Source organism: Haliotis cracherodii, unplaced genomic scaffold (genome assembly GCF_022045235.1).
Source record: "Haliotis cracherodii isolate W230 unplaced genomic scaffold, xgHalCrac1.p SCAF_30, whole genome shotgun sequence".
In the NCBI taxonomy this organism is placed as follows: domain Eukaryota; kingdom Metazoa; phylum Mollusca; class Gastropoda; order Lepetellida; family Haliotidae; genus Haliotis; species Haliotis cracherodii.
The window spans coordinates 3,633,938-3,649,223 of NW_027266287.1; the positions used below are offsets into that span (position 1 = coordinate 3,633,938).

The 15,286-nt window shown below is 41.4% G+C and overlaps 1 protein-coding gene across 6 annotated transcripts in view; it reads left to right on the top strand.

Annotated features, from left to right (window-relative positions):
* The window catches only part of LOC139476904 (uncharacterized), a 41,829-nt gene extending 30,481 nt beyond the window's left edge, over window positions 1-11,348 (top strand). For 3 of the 6 annotated variants that reach the window (XM_071259461.1, XM_071259466.1, XM_071259464.1), the window contains 4 exons: window positions 193-309; window positions 3,064-3,186; window positions 8,924-9,076; window positions 9,829-11,348. In XM_071259461.1, the coding sequence (XP_071115562.1) occupies window positions 193-309; window positions 3,064-3,186; window positions 8,924-9,076; window positions 9,829-10,027 (592 nt within the window). In that variant the 3' untranslated portion in view covers window positions 10,028-11,348. The remainder of the gene's footprint in view (window positions 1-192; window positions 310-3,063; window positions 3,187-8,923; window positions 9,077-9,828) is intronic. The other 3 variants (XM_071259463.1, XM_071259465.1, XM_071259467.1) reach the window with 3 other exon arrangements.
* The last annotated feature ends 3,938 nt before the right edge of the window (window positions 11,349-15,286 follow it).

The following is a 15,286-nucleotide window of genomic DNA, read 5'->3' on the forward strand; positions in this document are numbered from 1 at the left end:
AAAACAGTTTTAAAAAATGTAAATAAAACTGTGGTATTAATAAAAAATAAACTAAAAAAAAATAAAAATTGTGGCCTCATTATAAGCTGTTCTATTAAGATATACAGGGCAACATGGTCGTCCACTTAACACCCGTGAGTTATACTCAGTATCATTGCATTCCCTGTTCTCTAAGTTATGCCATACTTGTAGGTCTAGCCATGCATCCTCCAGCAGTGAGACAACCGCTCACGGTGCACGGGGGTCATCCCAGGACAGGCGGGGCGCCACACCCACATCACAGCAACAGAAGGCAAAGCAGGTCACAAAGTAAGTGTAGCATGTAGTTGATTGGCACCACTGCTTCCAGACATACAGCTGTAGAAACATGAGAATCTCTTGGATAAACATTTAGAAGTTGTGGGGACAAAACATTTTCGACCCTTTGGAGATTCTGGTTTAGAATAACTCCACAGTAACCTATGATTGTCATCAGAGGTTTGTTTGTTTATTTGTTTGTTGTTTAATGCTGCACTCAGCAATATTCCAGCTATATGAGGATGATCTGTGAATAATCGAGTTGGACCAGACAATCCAGTGATTGATACCATGAGCATCGTTCCACACAAATGGGCTACAATGACATGCATCAACCAAGTCAGTAAGCCTGACCACCCATACACTAATTTTATTGTTGCTTCTTATAAGCATTGGTTGCAGAAGACCAATTCTAACCAGGATCTTGAAGGGTCTGTCGTCGGGGGTGACTAAGTGGCATGGTTGATTGCGTCACATTATACCCCAGCAGCATGGGACATTGTCATTATATCAATCACTGGTTTGTCTCAATCTCATTAAAATAAGATCTTGGTTCTCGCTAATGCTAAACAAAGATGTGAGCACACCCCATTATGGGTGATGTCAGACCGACCTTACGCGAACTTTGACCGACCAATGGAATGACTGACAAGTCAACATTAGCCAATCAGAAGGCAGCTTTCTCGTGCTTTAAGGCATTAATTTCAAATTGGCGACTGCGCTTCGAAACATATTTTCACACATTCTCGATTAAAAATTTGAAACCTGAACAATAGAACATCCTGGAATGGCTTATAGATGTTCTAGATTGTGTGGATTCATTCCTTAAGCCTGTAACTATCGTTTGGAATACCCAGTGTTCAAGGTTTTGAGACTGCATGATTAGAAATCACATTCCGACTGTCACTTCATGATCTGGTAAGCGACGCTCTGATTGGTCGGATGAAAGGTCGTTCTGCCATGACCCCTAATGGGATGTCCTCAGATCTTTGTTCAGCGGTAGATTTAATTTTAATGAGGTTGAGTTTGTCGGGTCCAAACATTATTATGCACAGGTGGCTTGAAAATTGGTTGAAATTGCTGACTACGGCATTAAAATACAGACAACCTTTCAGTCAACAAAAGTATGGGTAGAATTAATATTTGGGTTCAGCACATCGTCTTTTGTGATCAATGATGTACAGCACTAAGGTGTGACATCACAGTTCCATCCTCCCAATATTGCTTGTGTTTAGTCAGTAGATTCTTTTTTGCCTTGTTTTGTCCCACTGAAGTGATTGTGTTGAGATATGGTTTCTGTGTGGCACTAGTGGTAGTATTCCCCTGTCACACATCGGTGCATCCTCGGATACCCAGGTCCCTGCCTCTCCACTGTTGTAGACCTGTAGATCAGTCACGACATGTTTTTCAACTTAGTTTGATAAAACTAAATGGGCTATGTAAATAGACATGCTAAAGTCAAGCGTTCAGGGAAATATTTGTTTTGTTTCTCGTACATGTTGATCAAAGGTTTTGAAGAGAAAAATATGTATGCGAAACAATTCCGTTTAGATGCAGATTTGGAATGACATTTCTTTGTCGTTTCATGATCCTGTTCCCAAGAATGTTCCTTTTAGTATTGGCTCCTATTCTCAGTATTGGCTCCTATTCTCAGTATTGGCTCCTACTCTTAGTATTGGCTCCTTGAGAAAGCAAGTTGCTCCTCAGATATGTCATCTTCCTAAGGCAAGAGGGGCGGTCGGGTAGCCTAGTGGTTGAAGCGTTCACTCATCACGCCGAAGACCCGGGTTCGATTCCCGACATGGGTACAATGTGTGAAGCCCATTTCTGGTGTCCCCCGCTAGGATATTGCTGGAATATTGCAAACAGCAGTGTAAAATCATACTCACTCACAATCCTAAGGCAAGGGAGATAACTGACTGTAGAAGTCCAGTTTCCATCCGCCGAACTAGGCTGGAATTATGGAGTTATATTTTGGCTGGACTAACGAGATCAAAATCGCTTAACGAAATGGACAATCGTCCCGTACACTGCCATGCAGATTTCGGTCGATTGCAGGATTAGCAAAGCATGTGTACCGCCAACTCGGGGTCGACAGATTTTATTCAAATGTTTACATGTTTTAATCAAGGTGCTCATGTGATTTCATGCACTTCACGAAGTTAAGACCCATTTTGTCACAATATCAAGTTTGATTATCAACTGGGCGCCACCATTTGGTTTGAAGCAAATGCAAGTGATATGAGAGGTGGAATAGGATTGGTCAGTGGGATGGACATAGAAGGACATAACTCATAATAGCCACTGATGGCGCTATGATTGAGTCCAGAAATTCTAGCCTAGTTCGACAAGGGAGGAAACTGGACTTTTATAGTCAGTTAACTCCCTTGCCCCAGGAAGATGTCAGAAAAGAGCCACTTTAAACACTGGGCAAAGAGTCAGACCTGGTGCTTCCACAACCCCAGACCTCACCCAACTAACGCTGACTGAAAGAGGTTATGCTGTTAGGCCTGGCTGATCTGTGTGTCATCATACCCAATCTGTGTAAATCAGTGCTCATGCTATCACCGCTGGATTCAATCAGTTATCTGTAGCTGAAATATTGCTGACTGGTGCAAAACAACATTCACTCAGAGTAATCACAATCATGCCAACATTTAATGTCAAACCTTTCAATGTGAACTCTATCCTCTGACCTTCTTAACCTCTGACCTTCTTGACCTCTGACCTACCTGACCTCTGACCTTCTTGACCCCTAACCTCTAGGATGAGCGAGCAGCTTTTGACTACCACCAATGACATGCTCAATCACCTCGCAACCTCTTGTTGTCTGCGTGACGCCAAGGACAGTGTTCCTGATGCTGACCAATCACAGCACAGCTTACACAGGTGGAACATTGCATGCTGGTATCAGTGTTGTGCCTTGTAGAATAGACTGACCAATCACAGCACAGCTTACACAGATGGAACATTGCATGCTGGTATCAGTGTTGTGCCTTGTGGATTAGACTGACCAATCACAGTGCAGCTTACACTGGTGGAACATTGCATGCTGGTATCAGTGTTGTGCCTTGTAAATATGACTGACCAATCACAGTGCAGCTTACACAGGTGGAACATTGCATGCTGGTATCAGTGTTGTGCCTTATGGATTAGACTGACCAATCACAGTGCAGCTTACACTGGTGGAACATTGCATGCTGGTATCAGTGTTGTGCATCATAATGTTGGCTGTCCAGACTTCTAGTATTTTTTTGTCTACATAATTTTTCAAAAATATTTGAAATATTTTCTTATCAAAGTTTACCCAGTGTTGAGAGTTGTTTAAGCTGTAGACCGAGGAATGATAATAATTAAGCTTTTAGCCTCATCTTGACTTTTGTCACAATATGTTGTGATCATTTGAAACTAAAAATAACAATATTCCCAAAATTATTCAGGATGTCATTTTTTTCGAAGTGTTTATTTTTGCTCCCTTGAAATGCTGGTACATTTTCCTAAAGAGCAACTAGTTTGGGATTCTGAATATTGTTATTGTAGCTTTCTAGTCTTTGACCTTATTTAGGTCTAGAAGCACTGCGCTTTTTAACATTGTTCCCTAATAAAGGTGTAAATACAGTTAACTAAGGTTATTACGACCACAAGGGACCACTAACCTAAGTTCGTTATGACAGTAGTCTGTTCTCATATACAGCATGTATAGTCAGTATGTGGCCAGGACCCAAAAACAGTTCGCTCGTAGCATGTTTACTAACATAGTTTACTGTACAGGAATTGAACCCGAAGATTTAGATATTGATGTGATCATGTTGAGGAGGTTTTTTGAAAGAAATTGTGATGGATGTTACATGATATCGTGAATGCCCTGATGACCTATTAAACCCAACCACTCACCGGATCCACATTCACCCCCCACCTACTCATCCACCTCGCAACTTACCCATCACCTCACCACCCACCTCACCACCCACCTCACCACCCACCTCGGCCATGCATACACCACAACGATGGTACTTGTTACCCTGCCTGACGCTCGACATTAAGGGGCTAAAACAAGGAATGGTCGGCTTGGAGTCAGTATACTGTGTCTGAGTGGGGTATTCATGTCAAACTGTGGCATGGTATCTCAATGGGCTAGCACTTTAAAATCAGCACCAGTCCGGACTAGTACAAGCAGCCACACACACACACATGCATGCATGTAGCTATATAAGTGCAATAATCTTCGAAGCGACAATTAGACCCCATTTCACCTCACCTCACCTCACCCACTCATACACCTCACCTACTCACCCACCCAACTCACCAATCTCAGCCACCCATCTCACCACCCACCACACCTACTCATTCACTTCACCAACTCATACACCACACCCATCTACCTCACCATCACACCCACCCATCTCACCCATCTCAAATTCCCTTCACACTTCTCACCCTAACACTCATACAACTCACTACTCACCCACCAAACTCAACCATCTTACCCACCCATTTCACCACCCACCGCACCCATCCATACACCTCACCCACTCATAAACCTCACCTATCTAACCCACCCACCTCAACATCACATCCATCCACCTCACCCATCTACCTCACCATCACACCCTCCCACCTCACAAATTCCCTTCACACTTCTCACCCACCCACCTCACCATCTCACCCACCCACCTCACCAACCCATGTAACTCACCTACCAATCTCACTCACCCACCTCACCATCTCACCCACCTCACCAACCCATGTAACTCACCTACCAATCTCACTTACCCACCTCACCATCTCACCCACCCACCTCACCAACCCATGTAACTCACCTACCAATCTCACCCACCAATCTCACTCACCTACCAATCTCACTCACCCATCTCTCTTACCTACCAATCTCACCTACCCACCGCACCCACTTAATGCCTATGAAAAGGAACCTAAGTGACAAAGATATGAATTAAACACTTGCATAAAATCTGGCATGTATTGGACTGTTTCGTTTGGACTTAATCACACATGAATAGTTACAAGTTTGATACTCACACAGAGCCTGTGACAGTCATTAGATGTGTCTAGAGCTGATGTTGTATCATGTTCCCAGTGCCTAGATAGGGCTCGAAAAATGTCTTAAACCCAACTTGTCCTGCAGGTCAAGTAGATAACACTTTGTACTCGTCCTGCAATATTTTCACGTATGTTCTCAGTTATTATTTACGGCAGAAAGTACGAAAATATGTCCAGTTCATTCAAACTCGCTCAACCGTGCATCTTGTAGTTTGTTTTCTAGTTTTTGTAGTCATACTGTTTTTGAGAAATTTTCCTTTTTTTTTAACTATTCCCAAAGTCAATCATCAGCTGTTCACTATTGCTTTGACATTTAAGCGTTGTTAACGAGTCGCTCACAACAAAAACAATTTTTTTTAATCTCCGTTAAAAACTAGTTTCAATACCTGTTGCGCAAATGCACTTTCTGTTTATTTCTGTAACAGACTGTTGCCAAGTATGTCGTATATTTATGATAAGATGGACATGTATTTCTTTCTTATTACTTAGATTGTGCGAGAGATAAAAACATATTTTCTGTTTGAAATTATCTTGCATATTTTATTGAAAACGAAGAGAGATAAAGTGATACTATTGAAATATGTGTACTTGGCCGGTAGGACGAGTGTTTCTTCTGTTCTTTCTCACCCTCAACCTGCTTCCACTTGTCAATACGAGCAGACGAGTTGATTTTACGAGCCCTGCCTCAGGCTGGTGTTGTGTCGTGGTGTGCACGTATCTCTGTATTGTGCTCAGTACTGTTCTGTAGTGGTGCGACGATACAAGATAAATCCCAACCCTAATGATTCGTTTTCAAATTTCAGCGATCAAAATGAGATATAATAGGGCAGAAACATACAGTCTAGATGGCGCTGTAAATGTAATGCTATTTATAGACAGCTGGGAAATACTAGAGAACCTGCTTAAGCTGGTTGTTGAACAATTTCTGTTATGATTCATGTGTTTCTGCTCAAATATAACTTGTAACCTATGTCGCGGTACGGGGTTTGTGTATCGATTGTATTGTATCCTCGGACTTGTATTGCGATACAATACTGTATTGCCGTATCATTACACCACAACTACCCTGTTTATCCGGACAGTGATGACGCCCAGATGAGCAGGGTCTTGCTAAGTGTGTCACTAATCTTTATTTAATTCCCATGTTATTTTCATGGTTCTAAGTTTATCTTAAATATTCTGTGTGTGATGATTATTATGATAATTGTGGATGTCATGAAAGTATTGTTTACCATTAGCAAACCCTGTCAGTATGTATAAGATGACACTTGAAATCAGCTAGGGAAAAATACCAGTTCAGTAGTTGGCAAAACAGTTTTTAAGTAAGGTTAAACAATTCGCTGTAGAGAGTTGCATCCCTTGGCTATTCCAGGATCTGCTGTTAAACAGACGCACACTGTACAGGGATTTATCCGGAAGTCCAGGCAAAATGCCCTTGGCATGTAGTTTGAGAGAAAATGTTATAACAACTTTTGTAATTACTATAAAAAATGACCTGGGGATTTTTCAATTCAATCTGGGAAGAGTTGGTTCTCAGGCACTGCTGCCATCGTCATAAAGTTTGACGAACGTTTCGTTTTTTATTTCCATTTAGAAAATAAATAAAAATCCATAAGTAGTCCCAAGTCCAACGGTAGTCAAATAGTGTATTCCAGTTATTTATTCATCAAGGAATACATTTTGTAGAGGGGCCCTATCCCAGGTCGATTGTATACAGCTGTTTTTTTGTTACACATCTGTTTATTTGGTTACATACTTGTTTGAACAACCTTAATTCTTTTTTAAAGAAGACACCACCCGCCCGCACTATATTTTCAAAAGCCATTGTCTGAGAACCAATTCCTATATTTCTTTAAGATTTAGAAATATGTTTGTTAAAAACCTCCCAAAGCAGCCATTACAAGAGATAGGTATGTAAGTCAGAACAAACCTACATAGATCACATCATCTAGTGTCATGGATTTGCCCAGAGTCTGTGAAGTTTGAGAATTGTTTTCGCCATATTTCTGTAATTCCTTATGTCCTGAGTACAAATCTAACTGATAGGTTTTAAAGAAGAAACAAAGCTAGTTGCCAACGTGGCCAATTAATTTGATAACATCAATACAAACGTTGCTGTCACTTCAATATTTGCCATTGCCATGGCACCTAAAAGGGTTTATCCTCACTTTGCCACCAGGCCACCAGGGATTAACAGTAGCAATGTTTATACAAGCATGGGGGCCACCATATCAAAGTCACTAAATACTGAACTGAGTTCACCCCCTCAATTAATGTCAAAAGTGTTTGTTGGCAATATTGGTGAGCGAATTTTCGTATTCGTTGATTAATTACTGATTAACGATCAACGACGGTGCCAGAACAACTAACCACGTTGAGGGCTGGCATGCCAAAAGGAATAAAACTGGACATTCCCGCCCCAACTTGTTCAAGTTCATCAACATCATCCAGAAAGAACAATCCAATACTGAAATGATCATCAGCCAACTCCGTGCAGGTGGACGTCAGCCTCATAAAATAATGAAATTTTTGTGCATATCATATATCAAAATTTTGAGATGACCCCTGGTGCCTTCTATTGTTTAACCAATTAGCATGCGTGACTGATTGTCATACTGGGAACAATAGGTGGTGGCAAAGTGAGGAGATCCCCCTAAAAGGTGTCTTGTCCCTCATCACAGCAGCTTAGACAGCTCCCTGTGTAGAGATGGGATGGACAATGAAGTACCTAGTTCTACCTTTGGTTGACAGCGTCGGAAATAGGCACTGGTCCTATAGTCCTTGCCAAACTGCCCCTTGGTAAAGGTATCAGAAGGACTAGTAGAATTTTGCCCTTTTTAAGGGTTTTGGCAAATGTAAGGACTAGTGGACGAAAACCAGGGGTCCGGAAACGGTCATATGCGCCGGACATGTCCGATTGGGAATCTCAAATGTCTGATTTAAAATATTGCTTACCGGACATTTAAATTTTTCTGTCCGGACATTTTAAAAAACAAACAACGCTACCTTCGGGTCCAAATAATTGATGAGGGTTATTGTACCCTTCAATGACTTCAGGTGAATAACAGGCATAACAAACTTGGTCAATAAAAGTATGAAATTTGATATAAAACATCACTAGACATTATGATTTTACCATTGAAAATGTATTTCCTGCTCTCAAAGGCATTGTTTTATATGCAGAGATTAAGATTACCATGTGTATTTTCTCGTAAACTAAGCCGGAAATAGAAATCAGCTGTGCACACGTTTCCTCCCAATCTACCGGTGATTCAGTTAAAACGTACCCAGTGATACCACCTTAAAGAATTTTGATGGTGGAAAGAAATTGTATCTGAAATTAGTATTTTATCATGAATAATATATTTCTATATCGTGTTATTTTAGTTGCAGCTTTCACCATATATACTTAAAATTATAAGAACCATAAGCGTAGCACTTTGGTACAGATGGTTTAGTTAGTTTCTAACCCTGGTTGATCCTTCTGTTGATCCTTCTGTTGATCCGTGAGATGACCTTTGATTTACTGTATGCGTTAATTTCCCCTCCATCGTCTGTTATCCATCAGCAGACATCGTGTTCGCCCCACTGCAACTCACGTGAAGTCCCCTGCCCGACGAGTGGTCACATCACAGCCCAGGAGGAATGAGTCTGCGTACAAAACACAGGCCCAAGGGCCCAACCCAGCCCTGAGGAATGGGCCAGACAAGACACTGCTGCTGTGAGTTGGGTCGATGGATTTAATGGGTCAAGGTCAAGCCTATATACTTAGAACAGTTGTATGCATCTAAAACATTATTTCATTTTTTCAAAATCTTAAAATGTTCACAAATTTTGGGAAAAAGCCAATAGAGTGATGAATAGATGAGTGAAAAAATATTGGTTACCCAATGAAAACTGTAATAACCCAATTAAAATGGTAACCCTAGAGTAAAAACTTCATTGCTCAAAAAGTTATCTGGAGCTCGGGTACCCTAATGGTGTAGATCATTGCTCATAATATCAATCACTGGTCCAAACCGTGAAGATCTGGGGTAGAATAGATCTTCAGCAACCCATGCTTGCCGTAAAAGGCGACTATGCTTGTCGTAAGAGGCGACTAACAGGATTGGGTGGTCAGGCTCACTGACTTGGTTGATGCATGTCGTCGTATCCCAATTGCGTGGATCGATGCTCATGATGTCAACCACTGGATTGTCTGGTCCAGACTCAATTATGTTCAGTCACCATCATATAGCTGGAATATTGCTGAGTGCGTCGATAAACAACAAACAAATAATCACTGGTCCAGACTCCTTAGCTGAAATATTGCTGAGTGTGGCATTAAACAAAAAACAAACGTCATTCGACAAAAAGGCAGACTGGGAGCCACTATGATCCCACAAAAAACCATTAGTTTCAAGGATAATTTAAATCGAGTCATATGTCAATACCATTGATCAGGACACTGAGTCAGTTCATTCTCCATGGCAGGTCGGAGTACACACCCACACAGGGCCCCAACCCAGCAAACAGATGCGGACCGGACCGGGGTCGAGTTCATGGGAGCCAGGGTGCCCAGGGGCCGGACCTGTCTCTCCGATGTGGACCCCAGAGTGAGATGCACAAAGGTCCAAGCATTGAGAACCTGAGCGAGACAAACACTCTATCCCTTCTTGTGTCGGCCGTCTAGACTCACTGTTAAAGGGGGACTAGGAGGACAAAACTTGGCAGTCCCTGCCAGCTTCACTGGAGACATTGAAGACATAGATTTTTTGTCTGGTACTGACATTTTCTGATGTACAAGTTAGGGGTGAACGATACAGCAAGGTAACGATACGATACGCATCAAGACACATAGGTCACGATACGATCACGATACACACGTTCACGTCTCACGTGGAAACTTCTTGACTATAAATATTTCAGAGCGGGACCCAAGAAAAACTAACTGTTCACCATTTGTAGCAGCTATTGTTAGAGAACTTTAAACGCTTATTTCTATACATTTTGCGATGTTTGACTGACAAAAATGGAGCCGGTAGGAAGTAACTATTTTTGCAAGTGTATCATCCTGTATTGATACAAAAAAGCGTATCAGGTATCGTATTGTCACATAAAAACTGACAATGCACTGGTGCACCAGTGTATCGTTTCACCCCCAGTAGATGTACCAGTTCATGATTGGCCAAGGAACACGGCGACAGTGTTGCAGTTTCCATGTTCTTAAGTCCAGACGTATTATGGAGCCTGGTCAGTCTTTAAACAGGTGGACTGATTCAAACTGATCTAAATAATTTATCCTACCCAACCTTTTTGCATGTCAGTAATACTCTCTCCATGCCTGTGTCAAGTATATAGATCTGAAACTCATGTAACAAGACTGATTGTGATTTAATAACAAGGTCAGCAGGATCCCTATTGACATAATTTTTGCATGGCATCTATGATTATAATACAAATATCTTATCCATTTCTACCTAGATGTTACGTATGTGATAATAATATTGAGATCTCTGTGTAAATATGTGTCATCAATCTTCATGTCCAGAAGGAAATGCTTGGCACTTTGATAAAACATGTTGTGTGTGTAACATTTGAAAGATTTAATTTATGACTGATTTCTATATCTGTGTGGGGTTGCAGCTTAAAGCATAATGGGGCCTCTGTTCCAATATAGGGCAACATTAGTTGATGTTGTTTGATTGATTGTTATGTTCTCTTGGGGGGATTCGGAGGCAGAAAGGTCCCAAGTCACTGAGCTAACGATGATGATGATGGTTACAAAGTGTGTCATCCAACCACTGGTAGGCCTGGGTTGTTGCTCATGCTATCAACCACTGGAAGGCCTGGGTTGTTGCTCATGCTATCAACCACTGGTAGGCCTGGGTCATTGATCATGCTATCAACCAATGGTAGGCCTGGGTCGTTGATGATGCTATCAACCACTGGAAGGCCTGGGTTGTTGCTCATGCTATCAACCACTGGAAGGCCTGGGTTGTTGATCATGCTATCAACCACTGGTAGGCCTGGGTCATTGATCATGCTATCAACCAATGGTAGGCCTGGGTTGTTGATGATGCTATCAACCAATGGTAGGCCTGGGTCATTGATCATGCTATCAACCAATGGTAGTCCTGGGTTGTTGCTCATGCTATCAACCACTGGTAGTCCTGGGTCGTTGATGATGCTATCAACCACTAGAAGGCCTGGGTTGTTGCTCATGCTATCAACCACTGGAAGGCATGGGCCAGATTTTACAATTACAGCTCATGATCATGATGATGAAGCTGGACTTTTGGTGACATATTTTAAAAACATAGTTCCATCAGCCTTTGAAATATAGAGTGTTCAGGTGAAGACAAATTAAAGCTAGTTATTCTCAGGTTGTTTGAATCTGTAATTGATAATATAAAAGTATCTCTTATGTAGTTTATGCCTAAGATAGGATGAGCTCATGTGACAACCCTTACATGGTCATGTGATGGCCATACATGATCATGTGACAGCCATGCATGGTCATGTAATGGTCATTTATAGTCATGTGACGGCCATATTGGGTCATGTGACAGCCACCAGGGGGCTGGGGAAGAGGGTTGTTGGGAGATGGGTGTAGAGCTAGTCTGTGCCTTAATTTGAATGAAATGCATTTCAGCCAATTTGGGTGTCATGTGAATATTTGCTACCTTTGCTCAAACTTGCAGTCAGTGTCCTCAAATTTGTATGATGAACGGGATTTTTTGTAAATACAGAATTCTTTAACAGTTGAATATGGAACTGGAGCTTGAGATTCATATGACCAGGCTCGATATGCTTCTGCGCATGCATGTTTTTGTTGTTTTGTTGTTTAATGCTGCACTGAAAGCAATGCAACTGGGATAATGACGTGCATCAGCCAGGTCAACAAGCCTGACCACCTGATCTGTCGCCCAGCTCTTCAGAGGGGTGCAGTCTACCTGTGCTTGTCATATAATGTGACATTTTAGATCAGGTGGTCCGATTCGTGACTTGGTTGATGCATGTCATTGTATCCCAACTGCGTAGATCAATTCTCATGATATCAGTCACTGCATTGTCTGGCCTAGAATGGTTTATTTACAGACCGCGTCATATTGCTGGAATATTGCTGGAATATTGCTGAGTGCGGCGTTAAACAACAAGCAAACAAACTTCATTGCATGTCATCTTACCCTAACAGCAGTAATGATTGCTCAAACATCTATCACTGGATTGTCTAGTCCAGACTTTACAGGTTGCCAACATACAGGACCCGTGAAGATCCGGGGTAGAATAGGTCTTCAGCAACCCATGCTTTCCGTAAAAGGCGACTATGCTTGTCGTAAAAGGCGACTAACGGGATCGGGTGTTCAGGCTCGCTGACTTGGTTGATGCATGTCATCGATCCCAATTGCGTGGATCGATGTTCATGATGTCAGTTACTGGATTGTCTGGTCCAGACTCGATTATTTACAGACCGCCGTAATATAGCTTGAATATTGCTGAGTGCGGCGTAAAACAACAAACCAAACCAAAAAAGCCAACATACAGCTGGACAAAGGAGTGCAGTGTTAAACAACAAACAAACATGAACGTTTGTAAGACTATGAAGAATGATGTATCCACAATGTCATCCACTCATGGTTCAGTTACTATGATATATTTGGCTATAACCCTTCAGAACTGACTCAGCCTGAGGCTTGTATTTGCTGTGTTGTCCAGTGTTTTGTTCAGGTCATGTTGAAATCATTAAAATTAATTTGATCCAAAGCCTGTGGAAGTACACTTCATAAGCATTAAGAAGCAGGTCTGTGTTGTGTATTGAATGTATGTGATATTAAGAATAGTTGTGCAATACCTGTACCATTTTTATCTTAAAGAATCAGTGTCCCATTCAAATAAACTACATCTTCCCGCGTCAAGAGAGTTAACTGACTATAAAGGTCCAGTTTCCACCCTTGCCGAACTAGGCTGGAATTCCTGGGCTCGATCGTAGCGCCACCAGTGGTTATTATGAGTTATGCCCCTTCTAAGCCTCTCCTGTGGACCAATCACATTCCATCACTTGCATTTGTTTCAAACAAAATGGCGGCGCCCAGTCAAGACGATCTGATTTATAATAAAGATCTATATTGAGATAAAACAGGTCTTGCATCGCGAAGTGCATCAAATCACGCGAGCACCTTGATTAAAAACATGTAAAGGGTTTGGAAAATATCTGTATACAAGTTGGCGGTGCACATGCTTTGCAAATCCTGAAATTGACCGAAATCTGCACAACAGTTTATGAATCGGATTTCGATTTCGTTGCGCGATTTTGATTGGACTATGCATAGACTCGTTAGTCCAGCCAAAATGTAACTCCATAATACCAGCCTAGTTCAGCAAGGGTGGAAACCGGACTTTTAAAGTCAGTTAACTCTCTTGCCTCAGGAAGATGAATTAACTAGGGCTAAGTGTTTTGGCTCTCTTATCAACTATAGGTTGACCTGCATGTTTTTTAAATAATTAACTTTAATCAAAAGGAAATGATCTGACATTTTTTTTCACAGTTTGAGAAATAAGTTCACAAATCTACACCATGCAATCAAAATGATCTGGACATTTTGATTTTAAGTTTAAATTGTTGAAGTTACTCGTGAAATATGTAACAGGTTTATGTTATGATTCAGTCTGAAAATATTGATCCAGTGATATATGAATGTAAAAATATAACTTGTTCTTGCTTTTGAGATAGACGTTGAAGACATTGAAATTACATGAAATTGTCCTTCTCATATAATGATGATTTCTTGTTGAAGTTCATTTTCTCATAAATATATATTACCTGTCAATGATGATAACTTTTTCTCATGTTAGGAATACATGAATGTGTTCTGTAGAAGGCATGTTTGGTAATATTACTACATTCAATATTGTTTTTTTTATTGATCTTTTTTTTCTACAATTGCATTTGTTTTGTTTTCCAGTAATAAAATTTTAAATACATGAAACAAATATTGTGTTTTTCTGTTTGAAATTGTGCCTTGAATTAGATGAAGAAATTTATGGCTGAGCCTGATTTGGTAATCCATTGAACACTATTTTCTGTTCATGCAAATTTTTGTTACATAACCAAGCACAATCGGTGGGTCGCTAAGCAGCTGGAAGAAATACTTCTGTATCCATGCAGAACACAACAGACATAGTAGAGAAGACATGTATGCACACATACTGCTTATCAGCTTGTGGAGACGTGGGTTAGAAGAGGTCCCCAGGAATATACTGCTTGTCTCTGTGGAGACGTGGGTTAGAAGAGGTCCCCAGGAATATACTGCTTATCAGCTTGTGGAGACGTGGGTTAGAAGAGGTCCCCAGGAATATACTGCTTGTCTCTGTGGAGACGTGGGTTAGAAGAGGTCCCCAGGAATATACTGCTTATCAGCTTGTGGAGACGTGGGTTAGAAGAGGTCCCCAGGAATATACTGCTTATCAGCTTGTGGAGACGTGGGTTAGAAGAGGTCCCCAGGAATATACTGCTTGTCTATGTGGAGACGTGGGTTAGAAGAGGTCCCCAGGAATATACTGCTTGTCTCTGTGGAGACCTGGGTTAGAATAGGTCCCCAGGAATATACTGCTTGTCTCTGTAGAGACCTGGGTTAGAATAGGTCCCCAGGAATATACTGCTTGTCTCTATGGAGACCTGGGTTAGAAGAGGTCCCCAGGAATATACTGCTTATCAGCTTGTGGAGACGTGGGTTAGAAGAGGTCCCCAGGAATATACTGCTTGTCTCTGTGGAGACGTGGGTTAGAATAGGTCCCCAGGAATATACTACTTGTCTCTATGGAGACCTGGGTTAGAATAGGTCCCCAGGAATATACTGCTTGTCTCTATGGAGACCTGGGTTAGAATAGGTCCCCAGGAATATACTACTTGTCTCTTTGGGGACCTGGGTTAGAATAGGTCCCCAGGAAT